General features: G+C 40.9%; 1 protein-coding gene across 14 annotated transcripts in view; it reads left to right on the top strand.

Moving 5' to 3' along the window:
- Nucleotides 1–21,828, top strand: part of rimbp2b (RIMS binding protein 2b) — a 95,987-nt gene that overhangs the window by 62,715 nt on the left and 11,444 nt on the right. For 10 of the 14 annotated variants that reach the window (XM_032578495.1, XM_032578498.1, XM_032578496.1 and 7 more), the window contains 13 exons: nt 1,599–1,703; nt 4,369–4,419; nt 4,806–4,826; nt 7,562–7,766; nt 8,014–8,162; nt 9,400–9,479; nt 10,169–10,278; nt 10,367–11,239; nt 14,315–14,466; nt 15,464–16,135; nt 16,327–16,476; nt 17,365–17,526; nt 18,825–19,604. In XM_032578495.1, the coding sequence (XP_032434386.1) occupies nt 1,599–1,703; nt 4,369–4,419; nt 4,806–4,826; nt 7,562–7,766; nt 8,014–8,162; nt 9,400–9,479; nt 10,169–10,278; nt 10,367–11,239; nt 14,315–14,466; nt 15,464–16,135; nt 16,327–16,476; nt 17,365–17,526; nt 18,825–19,604 (3,510 nt within the window). The remainder of the gene's footprint in view (nt 1–1,598; nt 1,704–4,368; nt 4,420–4,805; nt 4,827–7,561; nt 7,767–8,013; nt 8,163–9,399; nt 9,480–10,168; nt 10,279–10,366; nt 11,240–14,314; nt 14,467–15,463; nt 16,136–16,326; nt 16,477–17,364; nt 17,527–18,824; nt 19,605–21,828) is intronic. The other 4 variants (XM_032578507.1, XM_032578506.1, XM_032578509.1 and 1 more) reach the window with 2 other exon arrangements.

Genomic DNA, 21,828 nt, shown 5'->3' with positions numbered 1-21,828 from the left:
TTTCTCAGTCAAACTACTTGTTCAATCTTCAAATCATTGTGTGCACACCAAAACAGCCATTTCTCATACATTTGAGCAAGTTACAAATGCTTTTGTATTATGTACAGTTCTTTGCTTTTTCCTACATTTTCAATTACTTTTGTCATGTTAATCAAAATGTATTATGCTGGTTTCTGAATTGTCTCGACCTCCACAGCAGTTCATCTTAAGTTTATTGTACAAGTCTCAAGATGCAAAATGCTTGAACAGGTTATCATAAAATGTCAAGCATATTTCTAGACATTTCCATTGGATTTTATTCTACATCTGACCTGAACTGGTAAATTGCTCCCAGGCGAACACTGAGTTTCTCCAATGTACATGAAGCATTAGATTGCCCAACGATCAACCAGGTGTCTGAAATAGATTGAAGGTACATCTCATGTACTATCAGCTGGTAGGAATACAGTAGGTATAGCCAGAGCACAACACAATGTTACATTACTGATAATGAAAGGACAAGGATTTGGACAGGGTCAACAGCCAGGAAGAAGGAAAAGAGAAGAAAAGGAGGCTGCGGCGGAGGAGATAGGAGGCAAAACAGAGGAAGAGAAGAAGAGGCTGAGGACATCTGCTAGTTAGAGATAGAAAGTATATAAAGACTTTACTGTCATTTCTACAGCACTTCAAGTACAGTCTTCCTTACGTAGATGGTCTTACGTACAGTAATTTTGAGAGATTAACTAAGGATTTTGAGAAATAAACTGGATTTTGCAGGTAATTCATGGTGTTTTGCTGTTTGTGCAAATTGTTTTGAGAAATGCACTTGCTGTTTTGCAAATGTCAAAAGTTACTTGAGAAATGCACCAAAGCGACAGAAAAACTGTGTTAATAGATTCTCTCAGCTGGTTTGCTGGTACTTTCCTTGGTCTTCATGATGTTGATTGTTCTCTAATGTTTTCCAACAAACCTTTGCATAGCGACGGGATTATTCGGATCTTCAATTAAAGACAAGCTGGCTAATTACTGCCATTGTTTACTGTAAACAATGAAGGCAGTTTACTGGATTTTATTTAGGGGCAAGGGAGTAACGGGAGCTAAACATACAAAAGCAACACTTTTCAGATATGAACTAAACAGTAGAAAAGCATGTATAATTTTCCTTCCACTTGAGCTATGTGACGTTTTCTTCTAAAACGATGAGGTCCGTGGCTGTAAGGTGACAAAATGTGGAAAAGTGAAAAAAGGGGTGTGAATACTTTTACAAGACAGTGTTTTGTGTTGTTGTTGTTGTTTAAAATGCAAAGCATCTCCTGTCTTCTTTTATAACCTAAATTCATTCAGATTTATTTTGTTGATCATTCACCCGCTCACATGATCTATTTTACAAATGAAGGTTCACGCCTTTATCATTCTTCAAAGATTTAGGCATCAGCACCTGGCCTCTGATCCACTATTAGTCATGGTAACCTCTTCGTCTTCAGTAAATACAGAGTTGAAGATCTGAGATGCTTTTTTAAAAGGTAGAACGTCACTTAATTTCAGTCCCACTAACAGCAGCCCTCTCTACTCCCCCTCTTCTCCTTCTGGCTCTCCATCCCTACGTCCTTTGCGGACAGCATATGCGTGAGGCTGCAGAGCGAAGGCAGCAGCTAGAGTTGGAGCATGAGCAGGCCTTGGCTGTACTCAATGCAAAGCAGCAGGAGATTGACCTTCTTCAGAAGGTAAGAGAAGTCTGATTGTGTAACACTCAGCGCCAGAGGACTGGCCTTTTTTTGTTTTTGCTCTGATCTTAGTACGTGTTACGGGTCAAAGAGCATTTTTAGTTGAACACTGTTGGAACACATACTGCGCAGCAAAGGCCAAACTTTCCTAAAATCCATCCATCCATTTTCTAACACCCTTGTCCCTAGTGGGGTCAGGAGAGGTGCTGGTGCCTATCTCCAGCTAACGTTCTGGGTGAGAGGCGGGGTCACCCTGGACAGGTCAAACTTCCCTAAAATACTCCATCAATACATTGCAACCCTTACCTGTCTTGTTTTATCACCAAACCCCCCCAAAAGTTCATCCTCTTTATCCCTCCTTGGACACTCCTGTTTGTTACACGCAAGCTCATTGGCAATTTGTAACGTAGAGTAGAAATGACAGAAAATAATAAAACAAAAAGCCTTTCTTGGCCATTTGATGGTCGAGTTTCCTCTTCTGTGCACTGGAGCTGACTGTAATGTCAAAGCGAACCCGGCAGTCGCTGAGATTGCTGATGGTGTGAACGTGATAGGAATTGTCACCAGTGCCATCTCTAGAAAAACAGTTTGTACCACAGTGTTGCCGTGGCTGTAGCACCCTAACTTCACAGTCAGCTTTTTACAGGCTGTAGCTCTCAGCTTTTTTTTTTTTTTTCTCTCTCTCTCATTAACAGAAGCTCATTATGGGCTTATCTTCCTTCAGACACGGGCTGCTCTCTGTGTTCTCCCAAACTGATGGACTGCAAAGGAGATTTATCATACTGTAAAGTCCACACTTGCTCTTATATTCACGTGGAACAGATGTTTGTAGCTCCTACAAAGAGAAATGTCATGTATTCTGCTGTGTTCCCCCACAGTCACAGGGCTTTACGTTATGTAAAAGCTCATTCCTCTCGCAGGCACTACAGAAGTGTTGCTAATTACTTTTGAAAACAAAAAACTCAATTGAATTAAATCTATGTTTATTTGCACAGAGCCTTAGAAAAGACAAAGCAATTAATTTCAATTACTCCACATGCTCAATGGTGACAGAGCGATTTTTCAAAAATAGGCAATTATCCAATAACAAATGGAACGCAAACAATCAATGTAAAACATATAACCGGGGCATTGCAGATATGTCAGCAGTCTATGAACACACTTCATGATGTATTTAATGTGAACAAAGAACGGCATTCTGCGCCGTTTCTGTTTTCAGAGAAACCAGAAACAAAACGGTTTAGATGTGCGAGTTGTAATATTAACTATACAAAATTATTCCTTGAACATTTTGTCCCGCAATGCATTTTATGAGGATTTTATGCGATAGACTAACACAACGTTGTGAAGTATCATAATTGTGAAGTGCTAGTATAGGTATGAGTTATGTTACGCTTTTTTAAAGCAACTCTGAAAAGTGTGGCGTGTATTTGTATTGAACCTTTCTGAGTCAACACTTTGTCGAACTTCCTGCCAGCTGCGATTACGTCTGCTCGATCTCAGTCAGAGTTGATAGACAATCTAAAGGATTGTCAAAGATTTTCCATTGGATTTATGTCGTGAATTTAGCTGAGCCAATGCGACACATTAAAGTGGTCCAAGCCATTCCACTGTTGCTCTAGGTTTGTTTGTCGTGCTGCTTCTGAGAAGTCTTCTTCCAGCACCGCACCGTATTTAGTTTCTTCCATTGTCCATCAACTCTGAGCAGCTTCACTGCTGAGAAAAATAATCACCCAAATCATAATGCCACCAGCGCCATGCTTCAACTCAGATTTAATTTGTTCAATGGAACGTTCTTAAGGTCACACTGAACCAAAGGTTTCGATATGCTCTGATCTGATCAGATCCCCTTCTCCTACATGTTTGGTGTGATGGATTCAGCAGAGCTCTTTAAAATGTCAAGCGATGGGACGCTGTTTTACAGCATAGTCTTGATATTGTCTCCTTAAAAACGTTCTCCCTGTTGTGCCTGCTTTGCTCTTTGGTCTCCATTATGCTGTTTGTTCACTATTGTTCTCTAACAAGCGTTGGAGGCCTTCACCGAACTGCTGAACTCACACTGAAATTAAATTAAATGAAATTAAATACATGCAGACTCCATTTCCTAATTGGGCAACTTGTCAAGGCAGTTGGATTTTAATTAAGGCTGTCAGAGTAAAGGGGGGTAAATACAAATGCACACTACACCTTTCCTTTACTTGTGAAACATGTTGAAGACCATGTACAGTATTTTTTCTCTTTACTTCAAAATTAAGCACTGCTTTGTGTTTTTTTTTTTTTTTGTCCAAAAAAAAAAAATCTTGATAAAATACTTAAAATGTATGAGTATTTATGCTAAGCCACTGTATATTCACTGTATTGGAGAGACTTTGTTCTCTTATAAGCAGATTCAAACAGGGAATTAAGAAATCTCCAAACATGAAAACAGTAGAAGGAAAACCCACAATATTTAAGTACGATCTGAATTATCAATTTAATTAATAACCTGTTAGGTTTTATTGGCTCGGCATCTGTAGCAAAGGAAACTCTGTAACTCGTTGTCTTGTTGAGTTCTTGTGCCTTTAAAATGCCTCTATGCTGTCTGTGAAAGCCTTTCTCTGGTTTAAGTGATATTAAACATCAACAAAGAGTGCTACATGAGTGAACTGCCCCCTGTGTTTCCCAGGCTCAGGTTGAGGCTAAAAAGGAACATGAAGGCGCTGTCCATCTGTTAGAGGTGAGCGTCTGGACACGGGGGTGGGGGTTGGCTGTGTGTTTTTGTGTGGGTGCTGCATGAGAATGTACCTCGGTGAGATCAGGTTGTGAGTAATTTTCTGATCTTTACTTAGTCATTTTAGAAAACCTTGACAATCGTGCTATTTCTTTCTACAAATTCTATTTGAATATATATTCATATTTGGTATTCTTTCATTTGTTTTTGAAATGAAAATATGCACTTTGGATCCATATAAGTGACCTTTGGCTATATGTTAGCATGAAGCAAGTTGAAATGTTTATATATATATATTAATATAATTTCAAGATATGTGTGAGTGATCACATATTTGATTTCTCTCCCTGCATCTCTTTTTACTGTATGGGTCTATGTTTATGCATAAACAGAACCACTTGGACAGCATGCAGGTATTTCATAATTGCTTTTATTTATTTCCTTGTGCTTTTTAGAACTACACTAGTAAAATACAATAGGATACAATAGACTATGCAGTCAAAAAAAAAACAACATGTAATAGAAATGATGTTTCACCACAATTCAAAAACTGTTATTCAGTGTGGGCTGGGTTTAGAAATTTAGCATTAGGTGCTATATATCTTATAAATTTGCTAAAGTTAGTGGTGGGGGGGGGGAAGTAACATAAATCTGGTACAACCAGATGGAAATTGTGAGGTGTCAATTTTCAAAAGTGTTCTGAGTTTCATTTGAGAGTTTCATTTTAATCTTTATTTGGCTTCACTCACTGAGCGAAGAGAGTTTACAAGTGGAAACTCAGCCTGCTGCATCAGTATTGCTTGATCATGAAGAAAAATTCAGGCACACTGAATGTTTTTTTTTCCCCCATCAGGTTATTGTTCACAAACTTCATATTTATAAAAATAAAATCCTAATTGTTTACATGTGAATGAAAAAAGTATCTTGTGCAGCCCCTTATTTCTTTACGTCTTCAAATCCTTGGAGCCTGACTCATCTCTTCGTGCAGTCTTGTTGAACAGCAGGATAGATTTTGTGATGTTCTTTTGACAGCGCAGCACTTAGCAACAAGTTGTAAATCTTCAAAGTATGAAGAAAGCTCTTGCAGAGAAAACAGTGATTCATCTATATAGACAGTTCATCCAGAAGTAATTCGCAATACTTCACTTTTTCCACATTCTTATGTTAAAGCCATATTCCGAAATGTATTCAATTCTTGTTTTTATACTTAAAACATGTCACTTCCCATGTATTCACAGCCATTATTCAAACTGTTGATGCACATTGCGCAGCAATGACAGATTCAGGTCTGTAAAACATGAAGCCATAAATTTGGCACAGCTGTTTTTGGACGGTTTCCCCCATTCGCCCAAACCACCCTGTTATTATCTTTGCTGTTTGCTTTGGTTTGTTGTCCTGCTGGAAGACAAACTCCAGGCCCAGACGGAGGTCAAGAACACTCTGAACAGGTTTTATCCAAAATGTTTCTACATTCCTACATTCGTCTATCCTTCCGTCTTGAGTAGTCTTCCCGTTTCTGTGAAGAATATCCCTACAGCCTGATGCCGCAAACAACCGTGTTTCACTGTAGGAATGATATTAGGCATATCTTCCCTCCAAACGTGATGCCTTGTTTTTTGCCAAAGAGTTAAATCTGTGCCTCATCAGACCAGAGAATTTTATCTGTCATTGTCGGAGTCCTTCAAAAACTTTCTTGTTAAATTGGTGGATTGATGCAGAAATGTTTGTCCTTCTGGAAGGTTCTCCTCTCCTACAGAGCAATATCAGCATGGCGTTCTTGATCACTTCCCTGAATAAGATGCCTCTCCTCTGATCCCTCAGTTTAGATGGCCATCTAGCTCAAGGGAAAGTGCTGATGGTTCCAAACTCTTCACATTTAAAAATGATGGAGGCCAGAGGACTCATCGGGGTGAAGATTTGTGCCTTGAGATAAATCGGGTTAAAAAACTTGCACATTTTATTCATTTATTTCCTAAAAGAAATGTCTTTCACAATAAGGCTTGTAGCTTTTTCTGTTGTCCACTGGTTGTCCATTTTCCTACGGTACTTTACAAAAAATGTTTGTTACATTGAAGTAATATTTAAAGAAATAGGGGCTGATTCAAGACTTTTATCTGTGGCAGACTCTAGCAGCTGAACATTTTGGCAAATTATAAAATTAATTTTCTTAGTTTCTGGTACATTAACCTGAAATCATAAAGATAGTAAAATAATTCTACATGTTATTTTTTTAATGGCATGTTGAACGTTTTTCTGCATGTGTGTGAAGAATGTCTGTTTATATTTTCTCTTAGATTTGTAGAAATCTCAGTGTTTGTCTTCATGTAGCATGCTGTTTGTAGCATGTGTAAAATGGTCTCAGCGTGTCCAAAACAGCACTAACTGGAGTTGTTTATGAGGAAAAGTAAAAAAAAATCAAGTGCCTTAAGGTGTGTCTTTGGCTCAGACCGCTGAGAAATGACTGCTGATTAATTTCATCATTAGGCTTTTGTAAACGTGCTGCAGTGCCTGGACTTTCCATGAGTTTGTACCTCAGCCTTTCCCGCCTTTTTACGTATATGAAAGCGGTTGAAATTTTTCTTATTGTAGTCTTTTGTTGTAAAGACCACAACCAACAATTTTTAAGATGACGATACATTTCTCTTTCAGGTATATGTGGAATAAACGTAGACGTCTTATTGGGTCACTACCGAATGCATTTTTGATGTTTCACTCTCAGGTTCAAATTGTTGGTTTTGATCTTCGCCCTGTGATCAGCTCAATAAGAAAAATATACATTTTCATTCTCGTCGTCCAGATTTATTCAAAATCACTTAAAGGTTGCTTTTTTTTTTGATTTTCCTGGTTACTTGAGTTTTTGTTCTGTAGTGTTTCGTATCGTGTCACTTGTGGTGTGACGCATTACAACTGCTCTTATCAGTCCAACATTTAATACCACTCAACATTTTATTTGCATGCATGCATTGCTGTTCGGCATGGGTTCGGCATGTGCAACGTTCAGAATAATGTCAGCATTATTTTTGTACCCGTCTTACTTTTCTCTTTGTCTATCCCTCCCTTTGACCTTGCCTCTTCGTGTGTCCACGTCTACCTGCCTCGCTCTTTGCCTGTTTCTGCTCTATGACGCTCCTCCGCCCAACGTCGTCAGGCCAAAGTCCGAGAGCTGGAGGAGAAATGTCGGTCTCAGAGTGAGCAGTTCAACCTTCTCTCAAAAGAGCTGGAGAAGTTCCGGCTTCAGGCTGGGAAATTCGACATCCTTAGCACTGAACCCTTAACTGTGAGTGAGTCTCCGGGGTCCCCCAACAAATCCTTATCACAGCTCCTCAATGGATTGGCTGCTCCAATCGAGAAAGGTATGGAGAAAATCTTTGAGGTTTGTGAATTGGTTTTTTATTGTCATTTCTCTTTTAAAAACTTTGGACTGCTAACTATCTAATAAATATACAAGTGTAGCTGTATTGTTTGCACTCAGTCTGGTAAAAAAAAAGAAACAGTTTCAAGTGTCAAAAGATTAGTTGGCGGTATATTTATTTTTCCTTGCACCTTGTGTTGTTGTTTTTTGCTACGAGGATCTGATGAGAAGGCGTGTTTGTTCCACAGACAATGAGGGTCCAACAAGCAGATCTTTGATATCTGAATTCATTCGACCGCTCCAGATAAGTGGAGACAAGCCCGAGCTCCTCTCCGTCAAGCCAACATTCCTCAGTCGCAGTCGAGCCAGCAGCCCAGCACGAGCTTTCCTCTCTGAGGTACCCGCCGGTGCCCACTCTGATCCACCGTGGTCCTTTATTGAGTGTCTCTCTCTTCCATTTCCTGTCTGCTCTCCAAAGCGCAAAAAAACAATTTGGACACATCGGATCTGAGAGCAATGACGAGCTCATCCGTTAAACTAGAGGCTGTGGAGATGGAATTCTAGAAATTGAAAAATAAAAGTATTTACGTAATCCTTACTGCAAAGCGCTACTGTGGTTTTTTCTGCATTACTGGAAACCCACAGCTGCAATAAAATCTTCCTGCTTATGGGATTGAGGTCTTTGTGCAAACAAGACTAAAATGTAAACTGTTACAGCATTGCTCCTCAACTCTTTTGCAAGACAGATTATTGCTGGCTTTTGTTTTACACACCTCAAAATATAGAAAAGCGCCATAAAACAGGATGTGGCTTCTTGGAAAACTTTTCACAATAAATTACAGCTTTGCCAATATTTGAAATGATAACTCTCAGACTTTTATAGATTAATAAATTATGAATTAATATATTGTAACTGTGCAGGAAGCTTTTGCTGCTTTTTGTCAGTAACAATAATTATATTATATTATAATATATTTGAGTTCTTGTCACACACAGCCGCATTGCTCTTGGATCAGCATCTCTGTTTTCGGCTGATGTCTCCCTTCCCATTTTTAAGTTAAGCATCAGTCTAAATGAACAGCCAACATGCCAACACAGTAAATACTTTATTTTCTTGAGGTTTCGAACACCTCTAATTTTTTTGTCTTCTTTTATTTGGAAATATTTACCGTGTTTGCTTAGTGAAAATCTCTTCAGAGGAGAATGTTGTCAGCGCATTCTGTTAGAAAAACCTGATCAGTGACATACCAGCCTCCTTTCAGAGCAAATCAAGTGTAAACACTGCTAATTCTGGCCACTAGTGGATTTGTTAGTGTTTCAATACTTTTATTTTCCAGACATTTCTCTGCTATCCATAAGTGCTGTGTAGCTGGCACTCACTTTAATATGTGTTACTGACAAAGAAAAGAGTGTGAATATCCACACACCATGGATCCATTAGGGTATATTTTCTTACTTCTTCTCCGTCTAAAACTTTATTTCAATACAAACTGTTACACCTGTTATCATATTGTCACCCATTACATAGCATATAATTTTCTCTAAATGTGTTTTTCTGGTTTTTTGGTTGTGAAGTGAAGGAGAGCTCACAATGGAGCAGAAAACATGATTTTTTGTCTGTGATGCTTCTTCAGATGGACAAAGGGCTGAGCTCAACTACCAGGTCCAAACCACGTTTCACAGGGAAAGTCCGTCTGTGTGTTGCCAGATATAGGTAGGTAATATAGAAGACAACGTTTCACAAGCCTTTCGCAGTTCAGCTATATCATTACACCGGAGAAATTTTTGCTCAGTCATTTTAGTTTTAAAGTTTAGGAATTTTTGCTTCCTAAACTCTCAGAATCTTAAAAGAGGAAGCAAATGTTGGGACGCCTCATAGAAAATACTTACAGTAAACTCTAACTGCTGTATTAGTGTGAATCATGAAGGACCTGAGAATATTTGCAGAAGATATATTTTCTGGTAATCCTACAGAGAGTAAATTTTTTAAAATGATCATATACACAAATCAGGCAGAACATTATGACCATCAAGAGTTGAAGTAAATAACACTGATTATGTATTGATCATGGCACCTGTTTGTTGGTGGGGTCTATTGGATAAAATGTGAATATTTTATCCTCCACGTTTGTGTTAAAGGCAATACAAATGGGATGCCTGATGGAGAGTATTTGCAAATCTGCAGGTCTTGTGAGACATGCCTAGTCTGCAGTGGACAGTCTATCCCAAGTGCTCCATAGAAGGATGAGTGATAAAAGCTTGTTGAAGCACAGACCAGACCAGTCAGAGTGACCATGCTGGTCATAATCTTGTGCCTGGTCATAAAGCAAACCAAGGGTTAAATATGTATAAAAAAAATCTCTCTAATTTGTCTTGTTCTATTATTTTTGTTTAATATTCTAGTTACAATCCTTATGATGGGCCTAATGATCACCCAGAAGCAGAGCTCCCTCTGGTGGCAGGGAAGTACCTCTATGTTTATGGAACAATGGATGAGGATGGCTTTTATGAAGGTTTAACACTCAATAAAATGTTTTAGTCTTTTCTACTTTGCCACACAACTGTATGACCATTTATTATTATTTATTTATTTATTTTCAGGAGAGCTGCTGGATGGACAGCGGGGGCTCGTCCCATCAAATTTTGTGGAATTTGTCCAAGATGACGATACGCCCTCTGCCCAACACAGGAACACTACGGTTAAAGAACCAGGCTACCTCAACCACAGTAGCCTGGGGCCTCCGCGACATTCGAGCGGCACCGGCACAAGACCGAGCATAAGCAGCCTGCTCTCTGACAGTAAGCTAGACTGTCTAAGCACCAGCAGCTTGGGCATGGACCTCCTGGGCTCCTCCAGCAACGGGACCGGAACCTTGGACGTCAGTATTGATGAGGTCGGTGAAGACATTGTGCCTTATCCCCGCCGCATCAACCTGATCAAACAACTAGCCAAGAGTGTGATTATTGGCTGGGATCCTCCTGTGCTGCCACCGGGATGGGGCCCAATCAGTGGCTACAATGTACTGGTTGATAAAGAGGTCCGGATGAGTGTCCCCTACGGGGCCAGGACAAAGTCTCTAATCGAAAAGCTCAATCTTGCCACCAACACGTACCGCATTTCCGTGCAGAGCATCACAGACCGGGGCCCATCAGATGAACTCCGCTGCACTCTTCTTGTGGGGAAGGATGTAGTGGTGGCACCATACTACCTGCGGGTGGACAGCATTGCTCAGAGCTCCGCTGAGCTGTCTTGGATGCCCAGCAACAGCAACTACAGTCACACTATCTTCCTCAACGGTGCAGAGTATGACATGGTCAAGGCTGGGGGCTACAGGTACAAGTTTTTCAACTTGAAGTCCATGACAGTTTACAAGGTGAAGGTTGTCGCACAGCCACATCAGGTGCCTTGGCAGCTTCCAGGTGATCAGCGGGAGAAGAGGGAAATCTCTGTGGAGTTCTGCACTCAGCCTGCAGGTCAGTCTCTGACACATAAACTCACAGTATTGATAAGCAAAGATTTTTTGGGGTTGTCACATTTGGTTGTATTGCCATAACGTCCTCTGATAATGACACGGATTCTTGGTTGCAGAAATGGCATTGCTGGTTGAATGGCTAGTTTCTCAGCACAACAATATCACTACCATACTGCTTTAAAGTCCACGTTTAAATGGCAAGCCGATAAAGGGGCAGTATTATGTAAAGTCAAATTTTTTTAGCTTTACATCATGGTAGAGAATATTATGCCCCGATCAAAAACAGGGCACAGGGCATGGAGTGTTGCTTCGATGCTTTCATGCATGCTAATCTCCCTTGGCAACCATTCAGCTGTCCAAAACTCCTGGTTGGACCTAGCCCCGCCTTTGAGGGCGAAACTCTTCCTGGGATCTGCAGTTTCCAAGCTACGGAGCTTCTGCCTCAAAGAGCAGTCCTCTCCCGACTCCCCCTATCAGCTCCTTCAGACTAGCAGCAGCAATTAGCAAACACCTGGTGAAACTGTGCATCTACTGAGCTTATTATACGAGCTGCTTCTCAGTGCAAGACTTGTTAAAGGGTTAATAGAGGAGTGGTCTAGTGATGACTTCCTGACTGCGGAATTTCAGAAAGAGCAGGAGTTTTTAAAGAGACAGAGATCCAATTTCAATGTATTAAATTATAAAATCAAATTTCCTTTAAGTCATATTTGATATATACAGCATATTTATAACAACTAAAGGACACATACAGTAGTTGCTTGATTGTGCTGTAAAATGGCACAATGTAGTTGTAACATATAATGTTCCCCCTTTAAACGTGCATGCCACTTGGAATCAGTAAAGAGACCCTGAAATGAAAGCAGACTTATTTCCCCTACTTTAAATACTTATAATTAGGTGCTATTCAAATGCAAAACTAACTTGAATACCCTTTCTGGCTCCAGCTGGTTCTCTTTTAAGGCTCAACCTAAAACAGTTCTCTAGCTTTCTAGTCCCAAATTGCTTCAGTTACTCTTTACTAGAACTGCCTAGTATTAATTAGTGTTTAGAACCGGCTTAAGAAATGTATCTTATGTGTAATGATTGTGTTACATAATTTCAATACAACGGCAGCACTGCAGATTCTTCAGTATCTAAGTGTGCCTTGCAGATTTGCAAAAAAATGATCAGTTCTAACACCTGAACTCAGATAGTTTGATGGGTGTTATTGAGACTTGCTTATCAAGAAGCAAGCTCTCCAAAGGGTTTTGAAGATTTTTATTTTTTTACTTCCCTGCTCGCTGTGTGTGGTGGCGAGATAACTATGGGTCGTCGTCTATTCTAACATCTGTATTACATTGTATTTATATCTCAGGGAAAAGAATTGCATGAATTACCAATTAGAAATTAAAACAAGTCAGATATACATTTAAAACATGACTTAATTCTTATTAGTTTCAGTGAATTATTATGGGCCTCAACAGCGTGTTGCTATTTTATTAGAAACAATTATTTCTTAGCGTGGGAATGCTACTTGCCACTAAACATACACCAAAATCAAGGCTAGATTATTGTAAAATCTTCTGTGGGAGATTTTGCTAATGCAATAAATGATGAATTTAGTTTAAGGCTTTTTACGCATCTTCACCAGTGATGTCTGCAATTACTTACTGAGATATCAATGCATTCAGAATAATCTAATCAGAAGGCTTCAGAGCCAGAGGTCATAACTGCACGGCATTGAAAACAGGACTTTCTTACAGAAGGCTTAGATCTCTCAGACTTTTCTACCACAGGGCTTTTCGCTGCATTTCTGTCACCAGCTGTCTGGCTGTGGCAAAGCTTTTGAGAGGGAACTCAATAGGAGGTTCCTTCTTCACCACCGCAATGTTTAAATTCAGCATAATCATTCAGATGCGTTGGTGCGAGTCACTTCTCGAGGCAAGCAGGAGGTCAGCTTATTGTAAACACAACACTATCGGACAGATATAAGTCAAGGCTGGAAGTTGGAGCTGATATTTGTGCTGGCAGCTGATGCAGCTACATGCTGAGAGTTCATTAACGGATCTATCTATTGGATGTGTTAATTAAAGCCACCTGAAATAGCGTGAGTTGGGGTGGCGGAGAGCTGTTGTCAATATGAAAGACAATCTCTTGAAGCCCTATATTAAGCTTTTACGCCCAGCATGTGTTTTTCAAACAAGCCACTTCATTAGTGCTTAGTGATACAACATTTTTGTCGATATTAGTCACCCGGAGCTGCAATTCATTGCCTGAAAGGGAAGCAACTGTGTGCCCGCTGGTTACCAGAGTTAATGAAAGTAGCTGGAGGGACGTATTTATTTAAACTCTCATTTCAGTTTAGCAGAGGACATTGTTGTTTATGATATTGGGAGCGTGAAAATGGCAGGAGAAAATTGAATCTCCAAGCAGTAGCTCTTCCTTTTTCCACGGCTGCGTCGTCTGCTGGCGGGAAAAGTAGAAACATGATTAGAATGTGTGGATGTAGCCTGTCAGTTCCATCCTGAGACTCTCACAGCTGCACATTGATGCATGGAGATACTTCTCCACGACTGCCGCTCCTCACTTCCACTCCAGGTGAGCAGCAGCACTGCACAGATGGTACGTTATTTAGTATGCAGCCAGCGCTGACAGATTGTAGAAATTGCTAACTGTGTTTCTCTTTGAAAATTGTCAGCAAACTCTGGCAGCGAGATATCGGTTTCCAAAGAAATTATGGTTGAATCTTGGCTAACTTGATTTATTGTTTTGTATGTAACAGCTACAGCTGAAGTGGAAAAAAATGAAGGCTTATACAATTACAGTACAGACCAAAAGTTTGGACACAACTGTGTGTCCAAACTTTTGGTCTGTTTTGAGTACAGACCAAAAGTTTGGACACACTTTCTCATTGAATTCAATGAGAAGGTGTGTCCAAACTTTTGGTCTGAACTGAGACACGTCAATCATAATATCCTATTTAGAAGTAAGAGCAAAATAAGTAATGATTGAATTAGTTTGCATCAGGTTTGATCAAATTGACTCAAATCTCTTCAGAGACTGTTGACCTTTAACCGGTGTGTGTCGTCCTCCTCAGGGCCCCCTCTCCCTCCTCAGGAGGTACAGGTCCAGTGTGGCCAGACTCCTGGGGTCCTGCAGGTCAGATGGAAGCCGCCTCCCCTGACACCTTCAGGAACCTCTAATGGGGCTAGTGTAATTGGCTATGCTGTTTGCACAAAGGGACAAAAGGTACCTTTTTTCGTTAGTCTATAATGCAGGTTGTAGAGGCTGAGCTGCTTTAGCTTCCTCAAGGGCTCCTACTGTGGGTAGATCTCTGTTGCCATCTCCTGGAGGAATGACTAAATGTTGATAACCCGGTCTCTTGGGACCAGAAAAAAAAGATATGAATCCACAGAACAGTCTCCATCAGTCCCTGCTGTGCTTATTATTATCCCCTTGACAGTTACTGGTTTGCAATTTCTGCACACTTGTCTGATAACTAGGAGGATAATTTATTGCAAGCTACACTGCTAGGAGAAGAAAGTCCATGAATTACATATGCTTATTAACTTTGAATAATGTGCTATAACTTACTGAGAGAGAGAGAGGAAAATCCAGAAAACAATTACTCTTTGCCCTGGTTGCCTATTTTATGTCGAAATTCTAAAATTTAGCCATCATAGTAGAATTATAAAACCTGCAAAAATCACGAATGGTTGGAAAAAAAAGGAAAACAGCTCTGGAAATATTTGTCCATATTCTACTTTCTGTAGATATTCAGACCTGCCAAAAACCAGAATCACATTTTATACCTTTGTAGACTTTTCCTGACTGTGTAGGAAACCTTCTGTTACATGATAGATAACTTCTGCTTGAACCTTAAACCACTGCCCTCAACAAGTTTAATGGGTTTTTTTGGCAAAAATATCCTGTGGACTTCATTCCTTCCCAAGCATCACTCTAGCTGTAATGCGATCTCTCTTGATTTAACTGGAAAAGATCTATGAAAGACTGAAGTTCATAGAGTTAAGTTTTATTAAGCCTGAGAATAGAACAGGATTAGAAGATCTCAGAAGGATTTACAATTTGGTGTTGTTTAAACGTATTCAGGGACGCTGATAAATCAGTCATGCATGATTTTTTTAAAAAATATACGAATCTTTAATTATCTACTAGAAATGTGTCCTTCGGAAGCTGCAAAATGTGACTCACCCACTGGTTTAAAAACTCTTCCTTTCAAATGCAGATAGCAGAGGTCTTGTACCCCACAGCCGATTATGTGAGCGTGGATTTAAACAGGATTCAAGGCCTGGAGGCCAGAGAAGTAATTGTAAGGACGTTATCAACCCAAGGAGAGTCCCAGGATTCCCCCGTGGCCACGATCCCACACAACCTCTTGGGCTCTCCGCGCCTCTCCCACAGAGTCACTGCACCTCCCCCTTCGATGCCCCATCCGGTGCCACAGCCTCATCCAGTACACTCCCAGACCCATCCTCCTTATCCATCGACATATCCCCCCAACCACCCCCAGCCCCAGGTGCAGCCTCTGCCCCGAGCTCAGCCACACACGTTGCCCCACGCGCAACCGCACTCGCAGCCCGTCTGTCACCCTCCTCCTCATCCTCAGCTCCACTTTCAGCGCCACTCCATACCCAAGTCGAAACCATTAATAAGTGCCAGAGAGCCAGAAACCAAAGAGCACGAGGTGGGCCTGCGGCTGGCCCAGCCGTGGGAGCGCGCCCCTTCTCCGCTGCCGCCCATGCACGGAGCCAACTTGGAGCCTCCGCACTTCCCACCACGGCGATCCCCCTCTCCTCAGAGGATCCTGCCACAGCCTCAGGGAGTCCCTATACCCAACACCATCGCCAAGGTCATGGCCAGGGAAGCTGCTCAAAGAGCGTTTGCTGAGGGTAATCGGGTGCGTGATTGACTCTGCACTATTCACTATTTAGAAGTCCTTTACATTAGAACATTTCAATAAGTTCTTATTCAAAATTATGTTCAAATACAATATAAAAACATAGAACACTATTTAAAGATGTGACTGTGCATATATTCTCTATCGGCTCTCCTCTTTAAATTCTGATAGTGTAACGGTGCTATTGACAGGTCGAGAAGCGCAATATCTTCAGCGATCGAGGTAACGCCTTGCATCCACTCAACTCGGACGAGGAAGAGGACGGCTATGACTCTCCGCGTGCAAGACGAAGAGGAGCCTCAGTTGACGAATTCCTCAGGGGCTCAGAGTTGGGCCGACAGGTACCTGTCAGAAATTCAAAGCTTTGCCCGTCCGTCTCTTCTCTGTAGGAGACTCGTTTAATGACTCGTCTCTGACTGATTTTTCGAAAGTTTTGTTTAGTTTCGATTCAAAACGTAAACATAAAAGTAGAAAAGTCGCAACACTTCCATGTACCACATAAAATACGAAACGATCTCAAATACATTCAGCTGATTTCTCAGTGCATTTCTTTGTTAAATAAATCACAAGATTTTAGTTGGAATTTTATGCTCCAATAATCTGGAACAAACTTCCAGAAATCTGCAAAGCAGCCAAAACACTGAGTTCCTTTCAACACCTGTCTTTGATTCATAAAAAACTGGAACATTGATCAATATATTTGGTTTACATTTTCTTGATGTTATGGACGATGGCATTTGACAATAAAATAATGTTTATTTCTTGCTTCATAATTAGTTACTCTTTTATGTTTTTATGGTGTTAAGAACTGCTTTGTTGCTGAAATGTGCTACGTAACTAGACTTCACTTAACTATTGTGACCATCACATCTAGACTTACATGCCACTGGTTAATAATGAAAATAATAACAACTTTTATGTCCAAAAAATTGTCAAACTCACATTTTATTTGGATGTAAAGGACAGACCACAAGTTTTTTTGTGTAGCATTAGTGTAACATTGTTATGGTTTCTTTAGAGTTTTTCTTTAGTCAACTTTAATGCTGTGTTGCAAAATCCATTTAAAGTCATTATAAAATGACAAATAATTTTTTTAAAAAAGCTTTAAGGTTCAAAGAGGGAAATTTCAGCACATACTCCTTACAATGTGTCAAATATTTGTATGTCACTAAAAGTAAAAGCTTGTCACCTTTCTCCTTTATTTGTTTATTTATTTTTGGTTTGTCTAGCACCACCATCATCACTACAGCCACAGTGAGGAGTACCACACCGAGAGTAGCCGGGGCTCCGACCTGTCGGACATAATGGAGGAGGACGAGGAGGATCTTTACTCCGAGATGCAGCTGGAGGAGGGTCGCAGGCGCAGCATCAACTCTCACAGCACCCTTAAGGTACACATTTGACTGCACACCTGCCGTAGTCAGACGTTGAATGAAGGACAGCGTTTTTAGGGAGCTGTGGATCCATCACCTGCGTTGCATCAGTGCAGTAGGTGGCTTTGCCCAGCTGTACTCTTCATGCCTAGAATCAGCCCAGCCTGTGGCTACACACCTTCTCTCTCCTGTCCTGCTTCATTCATCCCAGGCTGTTCTCATGGAGATGGCTTTGCAAACATAAGTGGAAAAAAAACCCAAAACAAAATATGCATGTGAGAAGTAGAGGAGCGTAAACTAAAAGCACAAGCTTTTTATGGTTTGCAACGCCCGTTGAAGCTGTTGGTAATGCACCCAGGAGGCTCTGAAAGTAATAAAGTGAAATGCTGAAGTATGAGACACCAGTGCAAACTATAATGTACTGAACTGTATCACGGTCATGGCATATCGAGCACGTACGGGAATCTCATTTAAGTGATTACTTAAATGGAAATTTTCACTTTTGTTTGCGTCCATCGTGTCTGGATGTCTAACCTCAGCGTGTCCATTGTTGGCGTACAATCCTGTCTCTTCATTCAGTCTGTGAGTGTGTGGATGCACAGTCTGTCATCATGATAAGAACATGAAGCCATGAGAGTCAGAGTCACTTCACTAACTGAATGATTTAAGCTGAGCATTATTTACCTTTACTGCTATGGGAACTCAAAAATATTCAGGTCTGGTTTCTTTTCCAGTTAGAGCACTAGTACCGTGTCTCATTCTGCCGTCCTAATCTGCAATAAAGTTTTGTCCTTATGTTCATCCTCATTAATTAAATACCTTTATTTTAGAATTTCTCTTTAAATATTGTTCCAGGACTAGCTGCAGATAAATGAGATGAATATTTTTCATCTCAAAAATATTTGTATATTTCATTTCATAGCCACTCATCTTCTCGTTTGTCTCTGATCCATGGTCCTAACTTCTTTCTGATATTTCACATTGTCCACATCCGTGTTGTTCTTTTAAGATGCTGCTCCATCTTTGAGTCTCCACAGATTCCTGTTCAGAGCATGCCATTTCCTCTTCACGGAATGAGACTGCATGTGTTTCTACATTGCCACAAATAACTAATTCTGTCTTTATTTTGTCTTTTTCCCCCCATTTGTTCTATTCACATACTATGTTGTTTCCTGCCTGTTCTAAACCCTTCGAAAAACTTTCAAACTCCCCCACCCCATCGCAAAAAAAAAATGAATAAATAAACTGAAACTTTTGAATTGAAACCCTGAATGAACTATAAAATCGTGGAACGTTACCTCCTGGTCACGACATAGGCATATTACAAGCGTCAGGACTTAGCTGAAGAGAGAGACTGTTGGGATCTCCAGAGGGAAGTGGTGAAGCAGAGGTCGCTCCGCAGCAAGCGTCTCCACAGCATCCCGGAGGTGGCCGAGGAGGAGTCGGACAGCCTGGACAGCATGGGCCAGCATCTGAGCTTCGAGGAGGGTGGGCGGCCGGGCACGCCGCAGACTCAGCGGAGGTGGTACCCCCAGGAGAGCCACCACGTGCGCGACCACCTCACCCCGGGCAAGAACATCCGTCTACAGCGCCAGCGCTCCTCCCCTCGCTTCACCGATGGCCGCTACGGGTACAGTGCGGACGACCGCAGCTACGGACGACCCAACCGGCAGAACACCAAGAGCCCTGACAGCGGCTTGGACTGCGGCAGCGAGGAAGAGGGGTCCCTGGGACGGGGTCACCGAGGGTATTACACCCACGGGAGCCCCATTCGAGGGCCTGTGCGCATCATCCACTGTGAGGGCCCGGTAGAGAGGCGAGCCCTGGCAATGGGCCGTAAACGAACTCTGACCCGTCAGTGCAGCGTAGAGGAGGAGTTCTCTGACGCCCCGGTGACTGCTGACAAATCGGTACACACGGGCGACTTTAGGAACAGGGAGCACATGGGGTCTGGTCGGGAGGTCGGGCCACGAAACTACTCCAGGGAAGGAGCCCTGAGCGAGGGCAGGCTGAACGAGCTGGACAGGGTCTATTACAGCCCCCACAGGGAGGCTAGAACCCAGTCTCTGTCCAGGCTCAACCGGGACCAGTCGCTGGTGTGTGAATCAGAATTTCTGCTGTATTTTCTATCAGCAAGCTGCAACCTTTCTTTTTTTTTTATTTTATGTAAGCTCCCCCCCTTTTTATTTATCTTTTTTTTGTTGTTGTTTGCCTTCTTGTTTTTGATTTCTGGACGAGATGTCATGTTTCATGGTGGGTCTTATTTGATTTCCTGTTTTTGTGTGAATTACTTTGTTTGTATTCAGAACGTCAGCTGATTTTGGAGTAGCGTTTTTAATTACCTAAAGGCCATTTTAGGTTTGGATTCCTCATGTCTTTGCGGGAAAAGGCTCCATTTGAAGGAAGGTCTCTGTGCAGTGCATGGGGGACGTGCTGCTCATGCCTTTTCTTGCTTGCCTGTGTCTTCTCTCTGCCAGCTGCCGCCTTCATATGTTGCTGTTTTCGTCCCTCTCACGAGAGCTGCAGCCATAGCGCTCCATCCTTTGTTTGGAGTTTTATGTCAGCATCTCTCGCCCTTCATTGCTACAGTTAGGGGGGCTGGAGGGAGGCTAAGTCAAGGCTTATGCTTCCTGCAGGATTTAATTTTCAGTCCATAAAAATCATCTCTTCCTAGAGATGCACCCATCAGAATTTTACAACCAATTCTTTCTCTGTTTTTTTTTTTTTTTGTAAAAGTTTGACCTGCTGGTACTAACCGGTACTGATTTCTACTTAGGAAATCTCTTAAAACTGTATACACCCTTGTTACGATGGTAGCTTTTTGAGATTTAAAAAAATGGCAATTTTATTTATATCACCTTTCCACATAATAATTTGACATATTTACTGTACTGTATAATTCAAGTGGAAAAACAAATTTATTAGAGCAAAGGATAGGGGTCATTAAATTTAACTCAAATTAAATGAAAAGATTTTTTAAAAATAATCTGTTTGTTACCAAACTAGGTTGCAGCATTTGTAAAGTTTCCCTGTTTATTTTTCCTCTGAATGTGACATCATCTGTCTTGAGTTTTATTTCAGTTGAATTGTACAGGATAGATGTCACATGTGGAAAAAGCTTTTAATTTATTAATCATAAATTCATTGAGACTCACAAAAACCCAGTATCTTAACAGGAATATGTGCATTTTGAAGACATAGGAGCGACACTGAAATTATTAGTTTATGTGTGCAGTCATGTATTGGTTACTGTCTATTAGGACTCCAGTTTCACAGGAGTAGTTGTTGCAAAACAAAGACAAGAGATTATGGAGTTTACATTTCAAACCGTGTTTAAGAGCCGATGCCAGTGAATAACACGGTTAGCTTGTTAGCATTACTCAAACAGGTGCTTGAGTGTCGTCAACACTGCTGCCTCTACATCAAAAAGGATTATGTTCCTTTGCAGATGTCAAAAAATCTAAAGGATGGAAAAAAGTCACTTTCGTGGCTTCCTGTTATCTTAAAGTGTTGCTCTCTCTCGACCAGAAATTACCACAACTTCTTGTTATTTTCGCTCAAGTGCTAGTTTCCTTTTAGATATGTTCTTGCATCTCTGTTCATCCTCTGACACCAAATGGCTAACCCTACTCAGTATCGTCAGTAACTGCTCTTGCTCAGATATGGTGTGTTCACGATTGAAAAACGGTGGGACATTTGACTTTCCAAAGCTCCGATCACCGGTCAGAGCTGGTCAAGCTGTAAATTGCTCAATTCCAATCGCTCGCCAATTTGTCGGTGCATCTCTACCTCTTGCTTGTGTCTTTTACTTTGTTCAGTTAAGCAAAAACAATCCTCATACCTTTTTCATACGTCACATGTTGTGATTTTTGTGACTGCCAGCAGCCACCCGTAGAAGCTGGCTGCTGGCCAACAGCGTCTTTATTCATTTGTCAGTCAGTGTCACTTTTATTTCTCTCATCTGTATTATTCCAACCTGTTTTTTTTTGTTTTTTTTGCAGTCATTTGCTTAATTTTCTCATCGAGAAGCTGACATGCACAGAACAAAACAAACCAAATTAATGGTCTTTAGCTTCACATTTAACCCTAACTGAATCTGAAGTCCACATCCTTGTGTTTGGGGTTTGCTTGCTTTAATTGTTTTAATGTTGGGTTAGTGGATTTCTTTGTCATTTTATCATTATTTTTGCCTCCCTAAGGACAAATGGAAGATATATCATTTGCTCTTATGGTTTTTTTAGCTTGTTTGTTTTTTTTGTTGTTGTTTTTTTTTTAAAGAGATTGTGAAAATATTCTGAGTTATTTTGAATGTTTTATTGT

This window comes from Xiphophorus hellerii, chromosome 12 (assembly GCF_003331165.1).
Source record: "Xiphophorus hellerii strain 12219 chromosome 12, Xiphophorus_hellerii-4.1, whole genome shotgun sequence".
NCBI lineage: Eukaryota > Metazoa > Chordata > Actinopteri > Cyprinodontiformes > Poeciliidae > Xiphophorus > Xiphophorus hellerii.
Note: the sequence above shows the minus strand (reverse complement) of the source record. Positions and strands in the feature narration are given on the sequence as shown.